This window comes from Manis pentadactyla, chromosome X, assembly GCF_030020395.1.
Source record: "Manis pentadactyla isolate mManPen7 chromosome X, mManPen7.hap1, whole genome shotgun sequence".
NCBI classification, from domain to species: Eukaryota; Metazoa; Chordata; class Mammalia; order Pholidota; family Manidae; genus Manis; species Manis pentadactyla.
Genome location: NC_080038.1, coordinates 104,723,490 through 104,738,957, shown reverse-complemented (window position 1 = coordinate 104,738,957; position 15,468 = coordinate 104,723,490). Strand labels below are relative to the sequence as shown.

General features: G+C 39.5%; 1 protein-coding gene across 1 annotated transcript in view; it reads left to right on the top strand.

Annotated features, from left to right (window-relative positions):
* GUCY2F (guanylate cyclase 2F, retinal) overlaps window positions 1–15,468 on the top strand; it is a 79,639-nt gene that overhangs the window by 22,255 nt on the left and 41,916 nt on the right. Inside the window, 5 exon segments of the mRNA XM_036924931.2 lie at window positions 526–616; window positions 4,752–4,848; window positions 9,309–9,382; window positions 9,384–9,435; window positions 14,886–14,975. Of these exon segments, the coding sequence (XP_036780826.2) occupies window positions 526–616; window positions 4,752–4,848; window positions 9,309–9,382; window positions 9,384–9,435; window positions 14,886–14,975 (404 nt within the window).

The following is a 15,468-nucleotide window of genomic DNA, read 5'->3' as shown; positions in this document are numbered from 1 at the left end:
CAAATATTTAGATTTCGCAGAGGCCAATTTACATCATGATGAAAATACTAATTATCAAAAATAGACACACCCTTGAAGGACAGTGCTACGTTTTTCACCTATAACTCATGAGGTCTATGGGCTCCAGTGAATTAAAAAGGTCTTTTATTTTATGAAGGCAACATAATACTTACCCTTCACAGGTGAGAAAACACATTTATTCTCAAGACCTCTATTGCTGTCCAACTTAAATGAAGGTACTCAAAGTTTTCCATTTGTGGATGTTTTCCTCCAAAGAAACACCCGGGTCAGTCTTAATTCATGTGATTTGTTATTGTCAGAGTGGTGAGTGGTTTTGCTTCACAACAGAGAAATTGCTTTGTGTCCATAAAGTCAACAAGACAGACTGTGCTGTAGAAAAATGGAATTAAGTTAGGTAGATGTGGCTTGATTTTAGAGTCACCAGAAAGCACAAGGAGTCGCTCTGAGGTATCCTTTATTTACAGCCTCTCTCTGATAACGCCATTCTTCCTCTTCCTCTGGCTCTCTGCAGGAATGACCCTGTCTTTGCTATGATGGCCTGCCTTGCTTTGCTTATAGCTCTGCTATCCATTAATGGATTTGCTTACTTTATAAGGTACATTTTTTGTTCTTTTTGTATATAAAAATACAAGCCCATAATAGTTTTGTTAATATTGATTTCCAGGAAGTCATGTTTCAGTACAATTTCCTCATTACATGACCCACTGATTTTCTTTTTTCCATAGTGATTTACCATCCCTATTGGCCTCATTTAGAGTGAAGTGTTTTCATGATGCCAAGAATAACTTCCTCAGCTATGTTGTCAGTGTTGTTGCCTGTGAGTAGATCTAGCTGTTGACACTATCGTGAAATAAGAGAACCAGTATTTTAGGGCCTGTCTATACACTATCTGTGCTTCCTTTTCTGATGGCAGTCTCCTAGAATCACCTCCTTCCCCAAATGGTATGGACTGGTACGAAGCAGACATGGGATATTTTAATAGGTTCTAAGAATTAGGCAGACTGGCTAGAACCCAAGATTTAGGAAGAGTGGAACCAGTTCACAGGATTGTAGTGGGGATTAAATAAACTAATGTGAGGAGAACATCTAGAACAATACCTGTCTCACAGTAGGAGCTCAACAAATGGCAAACCTCATCTCCTTCTCAGGCACACGGTTACACGGTTCTGACGCTCCTGCTAATTGTTGGGAGCCCAGGATCCTGACTTTGACACTCATACCTTTTGCCTAGGGTATCATATTCCATATTTTTACTATCCTTCTTCCTTGGACAAAAGTTGTCCTAGCTAGTCATCAACATTGTCATTATCAAGTCTTTGTCTTCTCTCTCAGATCCCTTGATAGGTGACACACTACTCTGATGAATTAATTCAGGTTCAGGGATAAAAAGCTGAAGATGGCTTAATATGATACCCCTTTCTTATAATCTTTGCATTTTAACAGTTAGACCCTCCCTATATTAGGATGATTTAGGGAAAGTGAAATAAGAAATCAGCCACAAACCTCCCACTGAGGGAACCTTTCCACTATACAAACCACACTTTTGATGTCTCTTTGTAAAAGTGATCCTGACAACGATGTAACATATACTTGGTAGGGAATGGAGTGGAACCATTTTAGTAAGTTCCAAGAAAAATGTCTACTGTATTAAGAAGCTGTGTAAATTTGGATAAGACACTAAACTTCTCTTGGCCAAAATTTCTCATTTGTAAAATGAAGGAATTGGATTAGATGATCTTTAAGAGTCTTCCAGCTCTGATAGTCTAATGGGCCTGTAAAATCCTGGATTGAAGCTATTGCAGGTGACTCTTAGTGTTTAATATGTTTGCATTACTGTGAAAACCCACTATTATTCAATCTCTCCAGTATTAGAAACTTGATAAAACCACACAGACTAGTAGGTAGCTTATGATTGTTCAAACACACTTGATAAAGACATTATTTCAAAGGAAACTTTTCTTTTCATTTCTGTGACTATGACATATCCCTGCTCAGAACAGAAATTAAATGTCTTTAATTTAGCTGCTGCCAAAGAATAAAGTATTTAATTAACATCATTAGATACTTAGTGAAAATAAAAGCCATCCAATCAAAAAACTTCCCCCTCTAGGGAGATTTGAGGAGTAATAGGCTCAGGCTACCCAACACCAAAACATCCCATGGCAAGGTGGAAAAATGGAGTCGTACAGCGGCCTATGCTACTTGTCAATCTCCTTCCCACCCTACCCCTCCACAAATGACTGGTGTCACTGGTCACTGGTCTTTCCCAGGGAATGGACTGGTTTTTTGGGCTTAGAGTGAGCCCAGTATGCAATTCTTGGGAAGGGAAGACAAGAAGGAAAAAATAAATCATAGGGGAGTTTGTTTAGAGCTGGTGGGCTGAAGGGCAAAGAAGACTGGAGAGGAAAATGATTGGAGAGGCACATGGTTGGAGAGGAAAATGACTGGGAAGGAAAATGAGTTTGAGACAACAGGTATTTCAAGTGGTCACAGAAAACTCAGAGATGAGAGAGAGGCACATCGTTTCCCAGAGTCAGTTGGTCCTTGGTTCTTAAGCTAACAAAGCACAAAAGATGCCCTCTCTTTGCTGCCTTCCTCCTTCTCTGCCCACCACGGCTGCAATCAGAAGAGCTGAGCCGCTGATGAGTTTCTGTAATAGACGGTGATTACTTGCATGAGAGTGACTCTCTGTTCCTTCCTTTTCTGTGTGTTTTGATTGTTTAAGTTTTTTTTCAGAAAGAAAGACATGCAAAGGACCCAACCACCCCAAAACAAAGGATTCTTTGAACTCCTCCGTTCTCCCTACTCAGAACCAGACTGACTCGTCTTTCTATAAAGCTCCCTCGTGCTTTGTAATACTAATGATGATAATGATAATAATGAGTCCTTATGCTTTCATAGTGCTTCATGCTTTCCAGAACACTTTTGCATACATTATCTCATTTGAGTTTCAAAACAACTCTATAAAGCGGGAAATGCAAGAGTTATTATATTGCTAGATAGATGAAGACACTGGGGCATGAAGAGGTTAAATTATTTATCCAAGGTCATCTGGCTAATTAATGACAGAATCTGTACTAAACCTCAGGTCTCTGAATTGGGAGTCCAGTTCTCTTCCTACTGGAATGTATTCTGTAGCATGATTATTTTTACAGGTGTGCCTGCTTTAAGACAATTCACTACACATATGAAACAGATAAGTTAGGGAGTGATGCTTTACTTTGCCAAAAGATTCATGTGCTCAACCCAAGAAATCACTACAGGGCTCTTTTAATTGTCTCTGCAGGACAGCAGCTCCCACAGTGATAAGGGACATATTTGTTGGCAGACAATTAGAAACACATTAATTGTTTGTTTATAAACCAGTGGAATCACTGAAATAAACTGACTGGGTCGCTGGTACTTAAAGCTACAGCGACATTATAGACTTTGAGCAACTTGACAAAGCATTTTGATTCAGTGGTTGTTTTTTCCGCTCAAGCTCTTGGCTTTAATACATTCCACAGGATAACCATTAAGGGGTTATGGAAAAAGTGAAGCCAAACCGTAGCTCTGAGTTCCTAAGACAAAACAGTACAAAACAATCACGTGGGCTGAAGCAAGGTCCCTTCCAGGTCTTTAAGTTGCCTGGTTAGATCAACTGAGATGACCTACCTTGCTGTGTGGGTAGACATCATAAGCTTCTATGTGTCTAGTAATTGATTTGTAGGAAGTAATTTACATTCACTGCAAATTAATGGGCATGTTTGGAGAGAATCAGGTTTAAACTGTGTCTATGTAACACTCAGACAAGAGACCAATTCAGTAAAAGAAAAAAAAAACTCAGCCAGCCCGCTTGTTTGGAATCATGTAGACAAAGCGACCAACTGATTGAATTTTTCCACTTTTCAGCCTGTTGCTTTGGCAACGCATAGATGCAACTTTGCAAGATAAGTGGTCTTGTGGGCAGAAATCTGGGCCCACAGCCAGGGACCAAGGATTCAGGACCCAACTCTGCCTCCGGCTAGGGGATCTCTCACACAATTTGCTTAATTTTGTTTTCTTTCTTTAATGTGCTTTTGTGTCTATAAAATAGAGATTAGTAAGTCTTGGCCCTGGGATTATTAGAATATATACTATGGCATATGAGAAAGGATGTTGTGTTCTTTAAAAGTACTCAGAGGTGTTTTGAAAGTGCTTTTGATGTGGGGTCACCATTTTATTAGTCTGAGATACCAACCCCATGCAACACCCTCACCCCTCCCTTTTGATGCCCCTTTAATAGCATTTTCTTTCTTTTTTTTAATTAAGGTACCTTTGATATAAAATCATAAGAAGGTTTCACATGAGCAGCATTGTGGTTACTACATTCACCCGTGTTATCAAGTCTCCCTCCACACCCCATTGAAATCACTATCAACATAATAAGATGTGATAGTTACTACTTGTCTTCTTTGTGCTATACTGCCTTCCCTGTGACCTACCTATATTGTGAGTGTTAATTATAATGCCCCTTAATCCCCCTCTCCTTTAATAGCATCTTCATTTTTCTCTTTTGGTCTTTGTAACTCTGCAAGTTGTGAGAAGCCAGGATTGCTGCATTCCTTCGCTGTGGGTACTATGGGAAAAATCCAGTGAGGTTATTCTCTTGATTATCTTGTGTATTTTTAACTTCTATCACAGGGCAAATTCACCCTGGGTCTGCAAAACACGCAGCCTGCTGTGACCCTCTGATTTAATGCCTGTTATAGGTGTCATATAAATAAAATCCAGTTGATTAAAGGACCCAGCAGAATTCTACTGACTTTAAAGTATGTGACGCTTATCAATCCCTACTTTGGCAGTAAGGTAAGGAGCATCGCTTTGTCTTGCTGCACTGTCTAATAAGGTATCCACAAGCCACAAGGAACGATTGAGCACTTGACATGTGCTCAATGGAGACTGAGATGTGCCATAAGAGTGAAATACACACTGGATTTAGAAGACTTAGTACAAAAACATGTAAAAAATCTCATTAAACTTTTTAAAAATAATGACACATGTCAAGATGATAATACTTTGGCTATACTGAGTTAAATAAAGCAAATTATTAAATTAGTCTCACCTGTTTCTTTTTATTTTTTTTAATTGTGACTACTAGAAAACAGCATTATATGTGGCTCATGTTATATATTTATTGAATAGCGCTGTCTTCAAGCAGTTTTGTAGAAGTGAGGCAGTGCACTTTGAGGATAGTGCAGCTTTGACTTTGTAGAACCCTTCCTTATACATTTGAATTCAACATTTGATTGCTAGTTCCTCAAGGGCAGAGGTAAATCTCTATTTAAAAAAAAATGTTAATGCATAGCACCTGATGTGGTACTGATAGGTACTCGTAAAAGTTTGGTGAATGAATCAACTAGTGAAAGATAGTTGAATTTCACAGGGATTTTCTTCTGGTTGTGATTGTGTTATTATTGGTGATCTTCACTGAATGCCAGCTACTATGTCGGGCCCTGGCCTAGGCTTTGTGAGAGATGGCATGGAGTCTCTGCCTTCAAGGCGATTCCAGTCAAGTGAGAAAGACAAATTATACCAACCCAAGAGAGTCAATAGATGCCATGTTGCCCATAAGGCACCAGAATATGGTAGAACTTCAGAGGAGACAGATCTGTGGAAGAAGGCTCCTCAGAGACCCCGCACCAAAGCTGGATCTTAAAGAAGGAAGGATAGAATTTGTCTGGGTCACAGGTCATGAACTGGTAACCACTTTCGTTTGAACCTTATGGTTATAAAAATAGTAGCCAGAATTTTGAAATTGTGAGATTACAAATAAAAAATTTGGATTTCTGGGTGTTCTTTAAAAGTTGGAAGATCCATCAACTTTGGGTATCATTGTGGCAATTGGATGGAACTCAGTACTACTGCTCTTTTTGGAAGGGGTATGCTCTCTGCAGTTTAACACAGTTTCCATCACTCTCTCTTGTCTTTATGAAGCCTATTTCATCAATTTATACTAGCTGCGTGGTCCCTATAGGTATCCTAGACAGAGAAAACAGCATACACAGAGGCTTGGAAAAAAGTTTTGTCAAATGTAGCCTGTAATGGGAGAGTATGTCACTTTGTGTCCAGTCTATGTGGCCAAAATAAAGGCATTAGTCTTTGCAAATTCTAGTATAGTGGTGGCAGGATGTAGGGAGAGGATATAAACACATCATATCGTCCCCATGTGCTATTTACTTTTGCCATACCAGTGTACCATATCTGAGACTTAATTATCTCTGTGACCAAACCAACCACTTGCCTAAATGGGACAGTGAAAGGTATACTTTAGTGAGTAGCCTGTGTGAGAATAGATTTACATGGTAATACCTTGTGCCATTGGGATCAAATGAAATGTTCAGCTATTTGGTTTAACTCTCAATTACAACCCTACCTCTTACTCATTTAAATCATCAGATCATTTGGTAAAGTTGATATGTTCCTGGAAATGTATCACTAAATGCCAAAATTATCACTGTGACTGACTGAAAGCTACATCCCAGCCTCATGCCATAAATCCTTACTGATTTTAGTCTATTTTTGAAGCCACCAGAGGGCCCTGGGACTCATGGTGGTAGAATTTGTCTGGATTTGCCATACTCAGTATGTCTTGTATGAAATTTGCCACCTCAGTTAGAAAGAGTAGATACTGAAGTGCCAGCTCTAAAGCAATTCAAATAGATAACCCAATACTAAGAAAACAAATACTCAATTCTATAACAAAATATTTTATCTAGGAATGATCAGTAGTAAAAACAGATGGCTAGAAGTCATTGTCCAAATACAGCAATATACAGTAACGGTTTGGTCAAAAGTAATAAATCTAGTTTTTTTCATTTTGCTTGAAATTTTATTTTTTTTACTGTATTGTGAACATAAATATAATATATAAATATGGTTGATATCCAGTGTTATATTGGTTATGGTGTATGACATAATGATTCAACAATTAATATACATTATTAAGTGTTCACCACGTTTATAGTTCTCATCTGTAAACATACAAAGATATGACATTATTGATTATATTCCCCATGCTGCACTTCCATCGCTGTGACTAATTTATTTTATAATTGGAAGCTTGTACCTCCTTACTGCTCCTACTTTGCCCCCCCCCCCATGGCAACCACCAGTCTGTTTTAAGAATCCATACATCTTCAGTGGTATCCCTGTCAAAATGACAGTTCATGTCACCTGCCTAGATGTTTTGGCTCTAACATGTCAAAACAAGAAACACAGCTCAGTTTTGGGCAGAATTAGCCTTTTCTTTGTATACGCCTTGCAATAGTTCAGGAAGGTCTGTAAAACCTCCACCTGTGCCTTCTCTCTTTCCTACTGAGACACAAAACGTATTTGAGTTTTTTTCACTGGTTCTTACAAAATCAATGTAAATAGCAGAATAGTCCTACCTTCAGATAAACAAAGTACCAAGGTTTTAAAAATTTTGTTCATGATGATAGATGTTTTCTTTCATTTGTGCATAAATTTCGACATAATGAGAGTAAAAAACCCCAATCAACACCACTTTTCACCACATGAGTGAAAAGTGAATAGCAACAGGGATTGATAGCCTTATAGGGAATGTTCTTTTTATTTTTTACTATTTTGGCATAGGTGGAAAAGGATGGCATTACCCTAGAAGAACATAGCTCTTGGCTTCCAGACCCTTTTGGCATTTGGCTTGTATCAGGGATTCTGATGGGAAAAGATAGGGAAAGCATACATTTTCCTTAATTGCCGTGTAGTCACAAACTTGCAGCTGGCTGTGTCTAATCAGTCAAGAAGCCAAGTCAAGAATTCCATCCAAATGGAATGTCTGAAAGTGTAAACTCTTGGTGAATATTAAATTAATTCAGTCTAGAAAAATTGGCAGGTCAATAGAAGTCAGGCCAGGAAAGGAAGTGTTTAGAAGAAAGTGAAGCTGATGCCCAAATGTATGTGGATTTTGGCAGATTCTCTTGCTTTCTCCTTTGCCCTTCATGGCGAGGTCTGTATCTCAGTAGAAAGATCTAGGTGTTCCTGCTGAGATGTGAAAATAAAGAACAAAAGGGAAGTAGATTCCTCTCTGGCCTTGCTCTGTTAAGGGGAACTCAGGTTTATGCAAGGGTTATGTGAAGAGTCATGTTTTACAACTTGTCTGAATCTTGAGCTGTTGGAATTTCAACACATTATGGGCTGGGTGTAGTTGGCTATTGCCTTGGAAATTTGTGATAGGCTTGTCTTGGTAAAATGAACTTAACTCAGGGCTAAATCAATTAGTGATCTTCAGTTTATCAAAGACCCTTGTGAGCAGCATATGTGAAAGTACTTAAGGTCCATTTTTATTGGCAAGCAAGAGTAAAACAAAACATGGAGTGATAGAAATAACACAAGATCAGGCAATATAATGTCTACATTCTTCTTCCAGTCCCTATATCCTTCTCTAGGTCTCTGTTTCCTCATTGTGGGGATGGGGACTAGCCTGACAATACCAAATGTAACTGCTTACTCTGAATCGCTAGAATTCTAAGAAACATTTGGAGACACAGAGAAGAATATGAGGAACCTGTTGACTATTATTTCTTTATGTGAAATAAGTAGGTTGGTTTCGCTGAAGATAAAGATGTTCAATTTTAAAGGTTAATACAGATCGCAGATAACTTCCTCTTGTCATTCAACCGTGTACCTCCTAGCCCTCTCTTGCCAGACTTATGTGTACAAGTTAACAATTCAAGGAACAGGGAATTTGGCCCATTTAAGCATCAGACTTATAAATCATGGGCAGATGATCTACTCACTCCATACCATCTTATTGCTTTCTGGGATACCTTCTGTCATTAATCTTGCCTGCATAAACAAGGGTGCCACTTAAGATGGTATAACAAAAAGCCAGTCCTGAGAGTCAGAAGAGTGGGATTCTGTCTGAGTTGATTTTTTTCGAAATGTCAGATTTTTATCTTTTTCTCATTTTTGTCTATAAAACAAGGGTCCCAGATTAAAGTTTGACTGGTGTTCTTCCTTGCCCTCCAAATCTATGACTCTAATCCCCTCTAAGAGATGGAAGTACCTGAAGACATTTACCTTTCTTTTGTAGTGCATGGAGGTAAAGCATGGTACCAAACCTAGCCTTTAAAAAAAATAGTGAATATTAATCAATCTCATGTTCACGGAGTTCAACTTGTATAGTTACTTTCTTAGGCAAATAAAAGAAAAAACCCTAGATAAGCACAGTATCTATACCATAGCTCAATGCTCTGTCCTAGATCATAAAATTTTGTTTGTAAACTTTCCTTCTAATGTTTTCACAGAAAGGAAGTCGTGCCAGTGCAAGCTTCCAGATCATCTCGGAGGTCCAAAGTGGGAGGTTCCCAAGGCTCTCCTTCAGGGAGTCTAACTCTAGTTACCTATGAAAAGTCCAACATAGCGATTTATGAGGTAGGATATCCAACAGGTATCTAACCTGCTGCCTTCTTGGGTTTTAAAATGAGTCGGTGACTTAAGACTTAGTCTTTGGACAAAAATACTGAGGCTTTTGGTAAGTCTTTCCTTTTTGTCTGTTATACACTTATGGGCTTGTTTGGATGGCATTTTTGGCACTCATATTCCTTAGCAATTAATCTACTTCCCTGTAACCTTATTGATCTTTCAACTCCATTCATTTACTATGCATGTGGAAAAAAGCCCATGAGACCTTAACACTTAACTGTTTCACTCATTCTAGAAGATACAGCTATAATAATAGAAGAAATGACTTCCTGAGCCAGCTGTTTGTGATGGGATGTCTAGAGACATGTTTGTGTAGAGTACAGTTTGGGGCAAATTCTCCCCTTCAAATTCTAGTTGTTCTTCTAATACTTGTTATCTTCCGATATTATTACAATCTTTTAAAAATTATTCACTTATTTCTTTTTCACAGCCTGTACTGCTTCTTGGATTAACAGGTTACCTTCTGCTGTGTAAAATCGAATTCTTTATTATTTCACTTAAATTTCTGTTTCTTAAGGCTTAAGAAGCCACCCCTGACCCCTTGTTCTAAGGTACTGGAATTTGGCAACCAGAATAAATCTTGCATCAGTTGGAGAGATGGACTGTTTCTTCTCAGCAGGAAAGAGTTAAGCAGGGGGTAAAAGGGAAACTAGATCGCCTTTCTGTCCCTCCTAAGTGAGGCCTTCCCAGTGTGGTTTCCTGGTTTTGTTTGAAGATATACCCAAAAGCAGCAAACATTCTCAACTTCAATAGTAACTACTAAGTAAGTTCAGAACAGGGCAGAGTAAGTTTTCAGATTGTCTACCACAGTGGATTTTCCAAGTGAATGCTCTCTTCCATTGGATATGTAATTGACAGGGGCCTAAAATACCAAGACCGGCATGGTATATGTTTGCTCAGTATACCTGAATGCTTTGACTTAAATTTGTGGCAGGAAACCCCCGGATCTTGCCTTGGACTTAATTTAATCAAAGTGGAGATTTGCTTCGAATGTAAACTTGAGGTATTAGGGAATTGACAACTCTACTCTCTCAAAGACCGGAGACAAGATAATTATATAACTTGTAAAAGTAAAATGGAATGGGCTAATGGCTTTAAAAATGTATTGACACCTGTAAGATTCTGAAGTAAATCTCAATAACCTAAGGCAGTGTCTTGCTTTCTCATCTGTAAAATGAAGGGTTGAACTAAATTCTTAATCTTGGCTGCTTATTAGACTCCCATGGGAAACTTAAAAAAAAAATCTATGCCCAGGCTCCACTCCTAGTAACGCTGTTTCAGTTGGTATGGGGTTTGCTGAGGCATTGGTATTTCTTTTTTTAAGTTCCTATATATACAGCCAGGGTTGGGAATTGCTGGACTAAGAAACCTCTAAGGCCTCTTCTTGCTCAGATATGCTATGATTCTCTGATTCTGTGGAAGAATTTATGTGTTGAATTGTGGTGTGTTTTATTTGGTGGAGTTGGAAGGTTAGAGCATAGAATTGAGAAGGGAAAAAATAAACATCTGTACGTAACTGGCCTTTAAGAATCTGTCAGATATTTCCTCATTTTGGAAAGAGGCAGAGAGTTGAGTTAGTTCCCATAGTGACTTTTGGTCAGTCAGATCGTGAGTATTTCTGAACTGTGTAGGCCAATGAGGGCCTCTACCTGCACAAAAGGAGGGTGTGAGTGAGAGTAATACCACACAGTGACATGAAGATTAGCATGATGGCAGGGTGCAAGGGAAGACAGCTGAAGCCCGAAAACAGCCTGGTGAAGGGCTGAAGAGGACTCTGAGAAGGAACATAAATTAACTGGATCAACAGATCAAACAAAGAGGTCCAGTGTGCCATCTGAAATGGTTCTCTATTAAGAGTGTTTAAAAGAGATGTGTTATCTACTTGTTGTGTAAACTAAATCAAATTCTTAAGAATTGTTACTGGAAGGTCTGGAAGTTCCAAATAATGTGCCTGGAGTAGCAGACACCAAAGAGCAAAGGACAGGCTTCACTAGGGCATGCTCTAACATTGTACTACATGGACACAATTCACACTTTGATTATACACACAGATGCATAACATTTGGAATTGCACAGGAAAATCAGCCCTTGTTTCACACACACTCTTAGAGATACGAAAGGAAAGCTAGAGGACCAGATCACTGGGGAGAAAAAAGCTGTGAGGGGCAGATGCAGAGGGAACACATCATGATCTGCTGTGATAGCCACAGTCTAAGGGAGGGGGTGAGGTGGGTAGCAGTGCGACCCTGGCACACTCAGCTAGAACTCACTGAACTTATCCTCCCTCTTCATTCTCTGCCTCTGCCTCTCAATCTCTCTTGGTGTTTTCCTCTTTGTCTCATTTCTCTCTCAGCTCCTGCACACCCTCTCCATTCATTTCCATTTCCTGGGGCCCTTTTTCTATCTTCCCACCTTCTTCTATATCCTTGATAGCTCCTGCTTCACCCCTCTCTTTTCCCCCAAGCATCTTCTCTCTCTCATACAGGAATCAGATCATCAAAGCTGAAAAGGACCTAAGAAATCATCTAAGTTGCCCAGTTCTTTCAGGGAGGCAACTGAGGCTCAGGCCAGTTAGGTGGCTTCCCAAGGCCCGCCCCTGAATTTGAGGCAGAGACTGGTTTAGGACTTAGTTGTTTTGACTTAGTTAATACACCATGGCATTAGTGCAAAACTGATGGGCTTTAAATTACTTTGAAAAACTTTAGTGGATAGAGTTTGATGTTTCTTCCTCTTAATTAAAAAGTGAATGATGAATGAAGTATTTTATCATTCTTTCTCTTAAAAGAAAAAACAAAACAAATAGTGCATGTGTGGTAAAGATAAAACCTGACCATTTCCTCCCTTTTCCTCATTATTCATGAAGTAGGACACACACAGACTCAATAAAAATTTGCTTTAAAGTTTGTAAGAATTATTTAAATCTTAAAATAAACCCACATGAATCTCCCAGACCAAAGAAAACCCATGGGGGGAAAGAGCAATAAAGTAGGAGATGGGAGACCTTGATTGTGTTACTTCTGCCTTCAGGAGAGTCATTTAATCTTTTCAGACTTCAAAAATAAGAAGGGATTGTACTAGGGATATCTAGGATGCTTTCCAGCTTTCAAATTTGGTGATTTGACTGGAAAAAAGCTCTGCTTAACTACTTCTCAAACTTAATAAACCAGAGAGAAGTCTAGCCCATGTCTGTAATGGGGCTGACTCCAGGAAGAAGGTATCAGGTGCTTGGTATGGACAGAGACAGGGCTGCTAGTATTGATGTTCAGGTTGTGCACAGCACAAGGGCACCATATCCAAGAGGGTACTATTTACAATGTAGACATATCCTAGCTTACATAAGAGTGAGGCAGGAGAGGGCAAAGAGATTCTAGCCTCCCAACCTACTTTTGGAATTCAGTGGTGGTGGGGGGCCTTCGCATATCTACATTTATAACAGCACTTCCAACTATGTATGTTCATAGCCACTGGTAAACATATGTGCACCTGACTATGCGCCATCTTGACCATGATGCCCCAAGGGTTTCTTGAGGTTACTTCTTTCTCCTGCCTACTATTCTTGGAGGCCCAATTTCAGCTTCTCACCTCCACCTCGATAACCCAACTCCCAAACTGATGAAGAGGCCTCACCTGTCAGGTAGGGCTGGGTTGTGTGTGAAGTATCTGTGCTGCTAGTGAAATGTGTTCCCTGGTGTCTGGAGGATGTTTGAATAAATGAGAGGGTAGTACATGCCTGTGTGTAGACAACCAGGGCTGCTGCCCAACATCACAGGGCTGCCACAGGTTGTAAAATAATATTTTCACATAATTAGTTTTTTACTTGAAGGAAAGCATCCTTTTCTAATTAGCTCAAAGGTGCCCTAGTGACTAGCAGTGACCATGGGCTTGGTAATATAGTTACAAAGGTGCTGGGAAGCCAATAAAAGGCTTCCCAGTATATCCCACATATTGTCCGATTTTGTAAATTCCCAGTTAGAGTTTTATTCTTTTAGAATAACCTTAGCCTTTGATCTCTCTAAAGGGCAAAGTCCCGTGAAGGGTAAAACTTCAAATTCATGTTAGGCAGTCATTACTCCTATGATTAAGTAAATGTTGGATGGGGCCTGAGAGTTAGCCTTTCCATGCCAGTTCCCAGGTGAGCATGATGCAGCCAGCCCTGGAATTGCTGGGCAAGAGAAAAGAAAGGCTGCCTTTGGTGCTTTGACTATTGGGCTGCATGCAGGCACCCATCCTAGACTCCCTTTTTGAATTCCGTGGGTGTTGAGCCTGGCTGGCAGTTTTGTTCAGCTGCTGGAGGCCTCTGAGAGCCATACAGTAGTTAAACGGTTTTGAGCTGCTTGGCAAGAAGATGCCCTCTAAGACAAAGTGTGGGCAAGTAACTCAGATGCCTGCAGCTCCCATTAGCCTTTGCCGCTGGCTGGTCTCCAGATGCAGTGCCACAGCTGGATATATTCCTTAATAAGACAGTGGTTACACATTCTTAGTCTCAGAATTTGACTGCACACAGTTCTCTGCTTTCTGTCTACTTGATGACAAACTGGTGCAGCTTGAAATGCAATCTCTGGGCTATAGGTAATAGATGTGAAAGCACTTTGAGGAGTAGAGAGCACTGTGGAAATGTAAGGCATTATTATTATTACAGAGAAAAGGGAATCTATATTTGTATTGCTTTTTTAAAATTTGGGTTGGACAGAAACTAAATAGGGCTTGATGACGGATGAATCCTTGAGGCTATGCGCATAGAAGAAAATTATCCATCAGGCATAGGTGTGAAAGTGAAGACAATAAAACCATTGTTGTTTTTGACTTGACAGCAGCCTTGGAAATAGACTTTGAAAGAGTCTAGATTATGCATATTACTATGGTAGTACATTTGTGCATCTCCCCAAAATGTTTAATCTACATTTAAGCCAATTGGTTTATGATTAAAGCATAAGAGGGCCCCCACATGGCCCGCCGCACAAGAGAAAAATGGATCAAGGTAAATATGGGAAACGTTAGCTGCACTACATCTCCTGCTCTACATCTCCCACCACAGATGCCTCAAGGCAGTGAGAATTGCAACCACCAATGATCACAATCAATTGCAGGGAACTGGGCGCTCCATCACTTAGGTATGGGTAAGTGAAATGGCCTAGCACTTTCTGTAGTGAGGTGAGCAAGTCATTGCAGAGAGTGCTGTATTTCCTTTCCTGGGCTCTGCATACCTACAGTTGTTTCCTTGTCTTTAGTTAATTGGAATTTTTAACTTTAGCTTCTCGTTGTGACCTCATTTTTAGCTCAGGATGCAGAATGTCCACAGGGTAGAGAGTGACAGAGGAGGAACAAAGCCTGTTTGGGTTGATGGTCTAACTATAAACCCACCATGTGTCTTATCACCATTCTCTACCTTTTCTTTCTAGGGTGATTGTGTGTGGCTGAAAAAGTTCCTCTCTGGAGATTTTGGAGACATTAAGTCCATCAAATCAAGGTCAAGTGATATGTTTGAAATGGTATGAAAAACCCTCATTTATATACATTCCTATTAAAACCAATCCTTTCTCCAAAGTAACTAATACCAGCTGTTAAGAAGACCCCTTAACAAATCAGTACAGGGCAACTGCAGGGTTGCTACTGGCTTGATATGACCACATAATGGGCTCTGAAGTCAAAGAGATATGAAGGATTCAATTCCCAGCTCCAGCACTTGAGAGCTATACTTAATTGGGCATTTCACCTAAACGTTTTGAGCCTTACTTTCCTTATCTGTAAAAATATATTAATGTCTACTTCCCAAGGTTGGGATGAGGATTGAAAGAGAGAATACATATAAAGCATCTTGCACATTTTCTGACATATAGCTTCCTTGTAAAATTGTAGCTCTTATGATTATTGTTAAGTATATATACCATAATCATTCAAAATCTCTAGTTACCAGACCTGGAAAACTCATATGGTAATTTCTATTTACGTAAGAAAAATGGTCATTTCCCCAATCCTACCAAT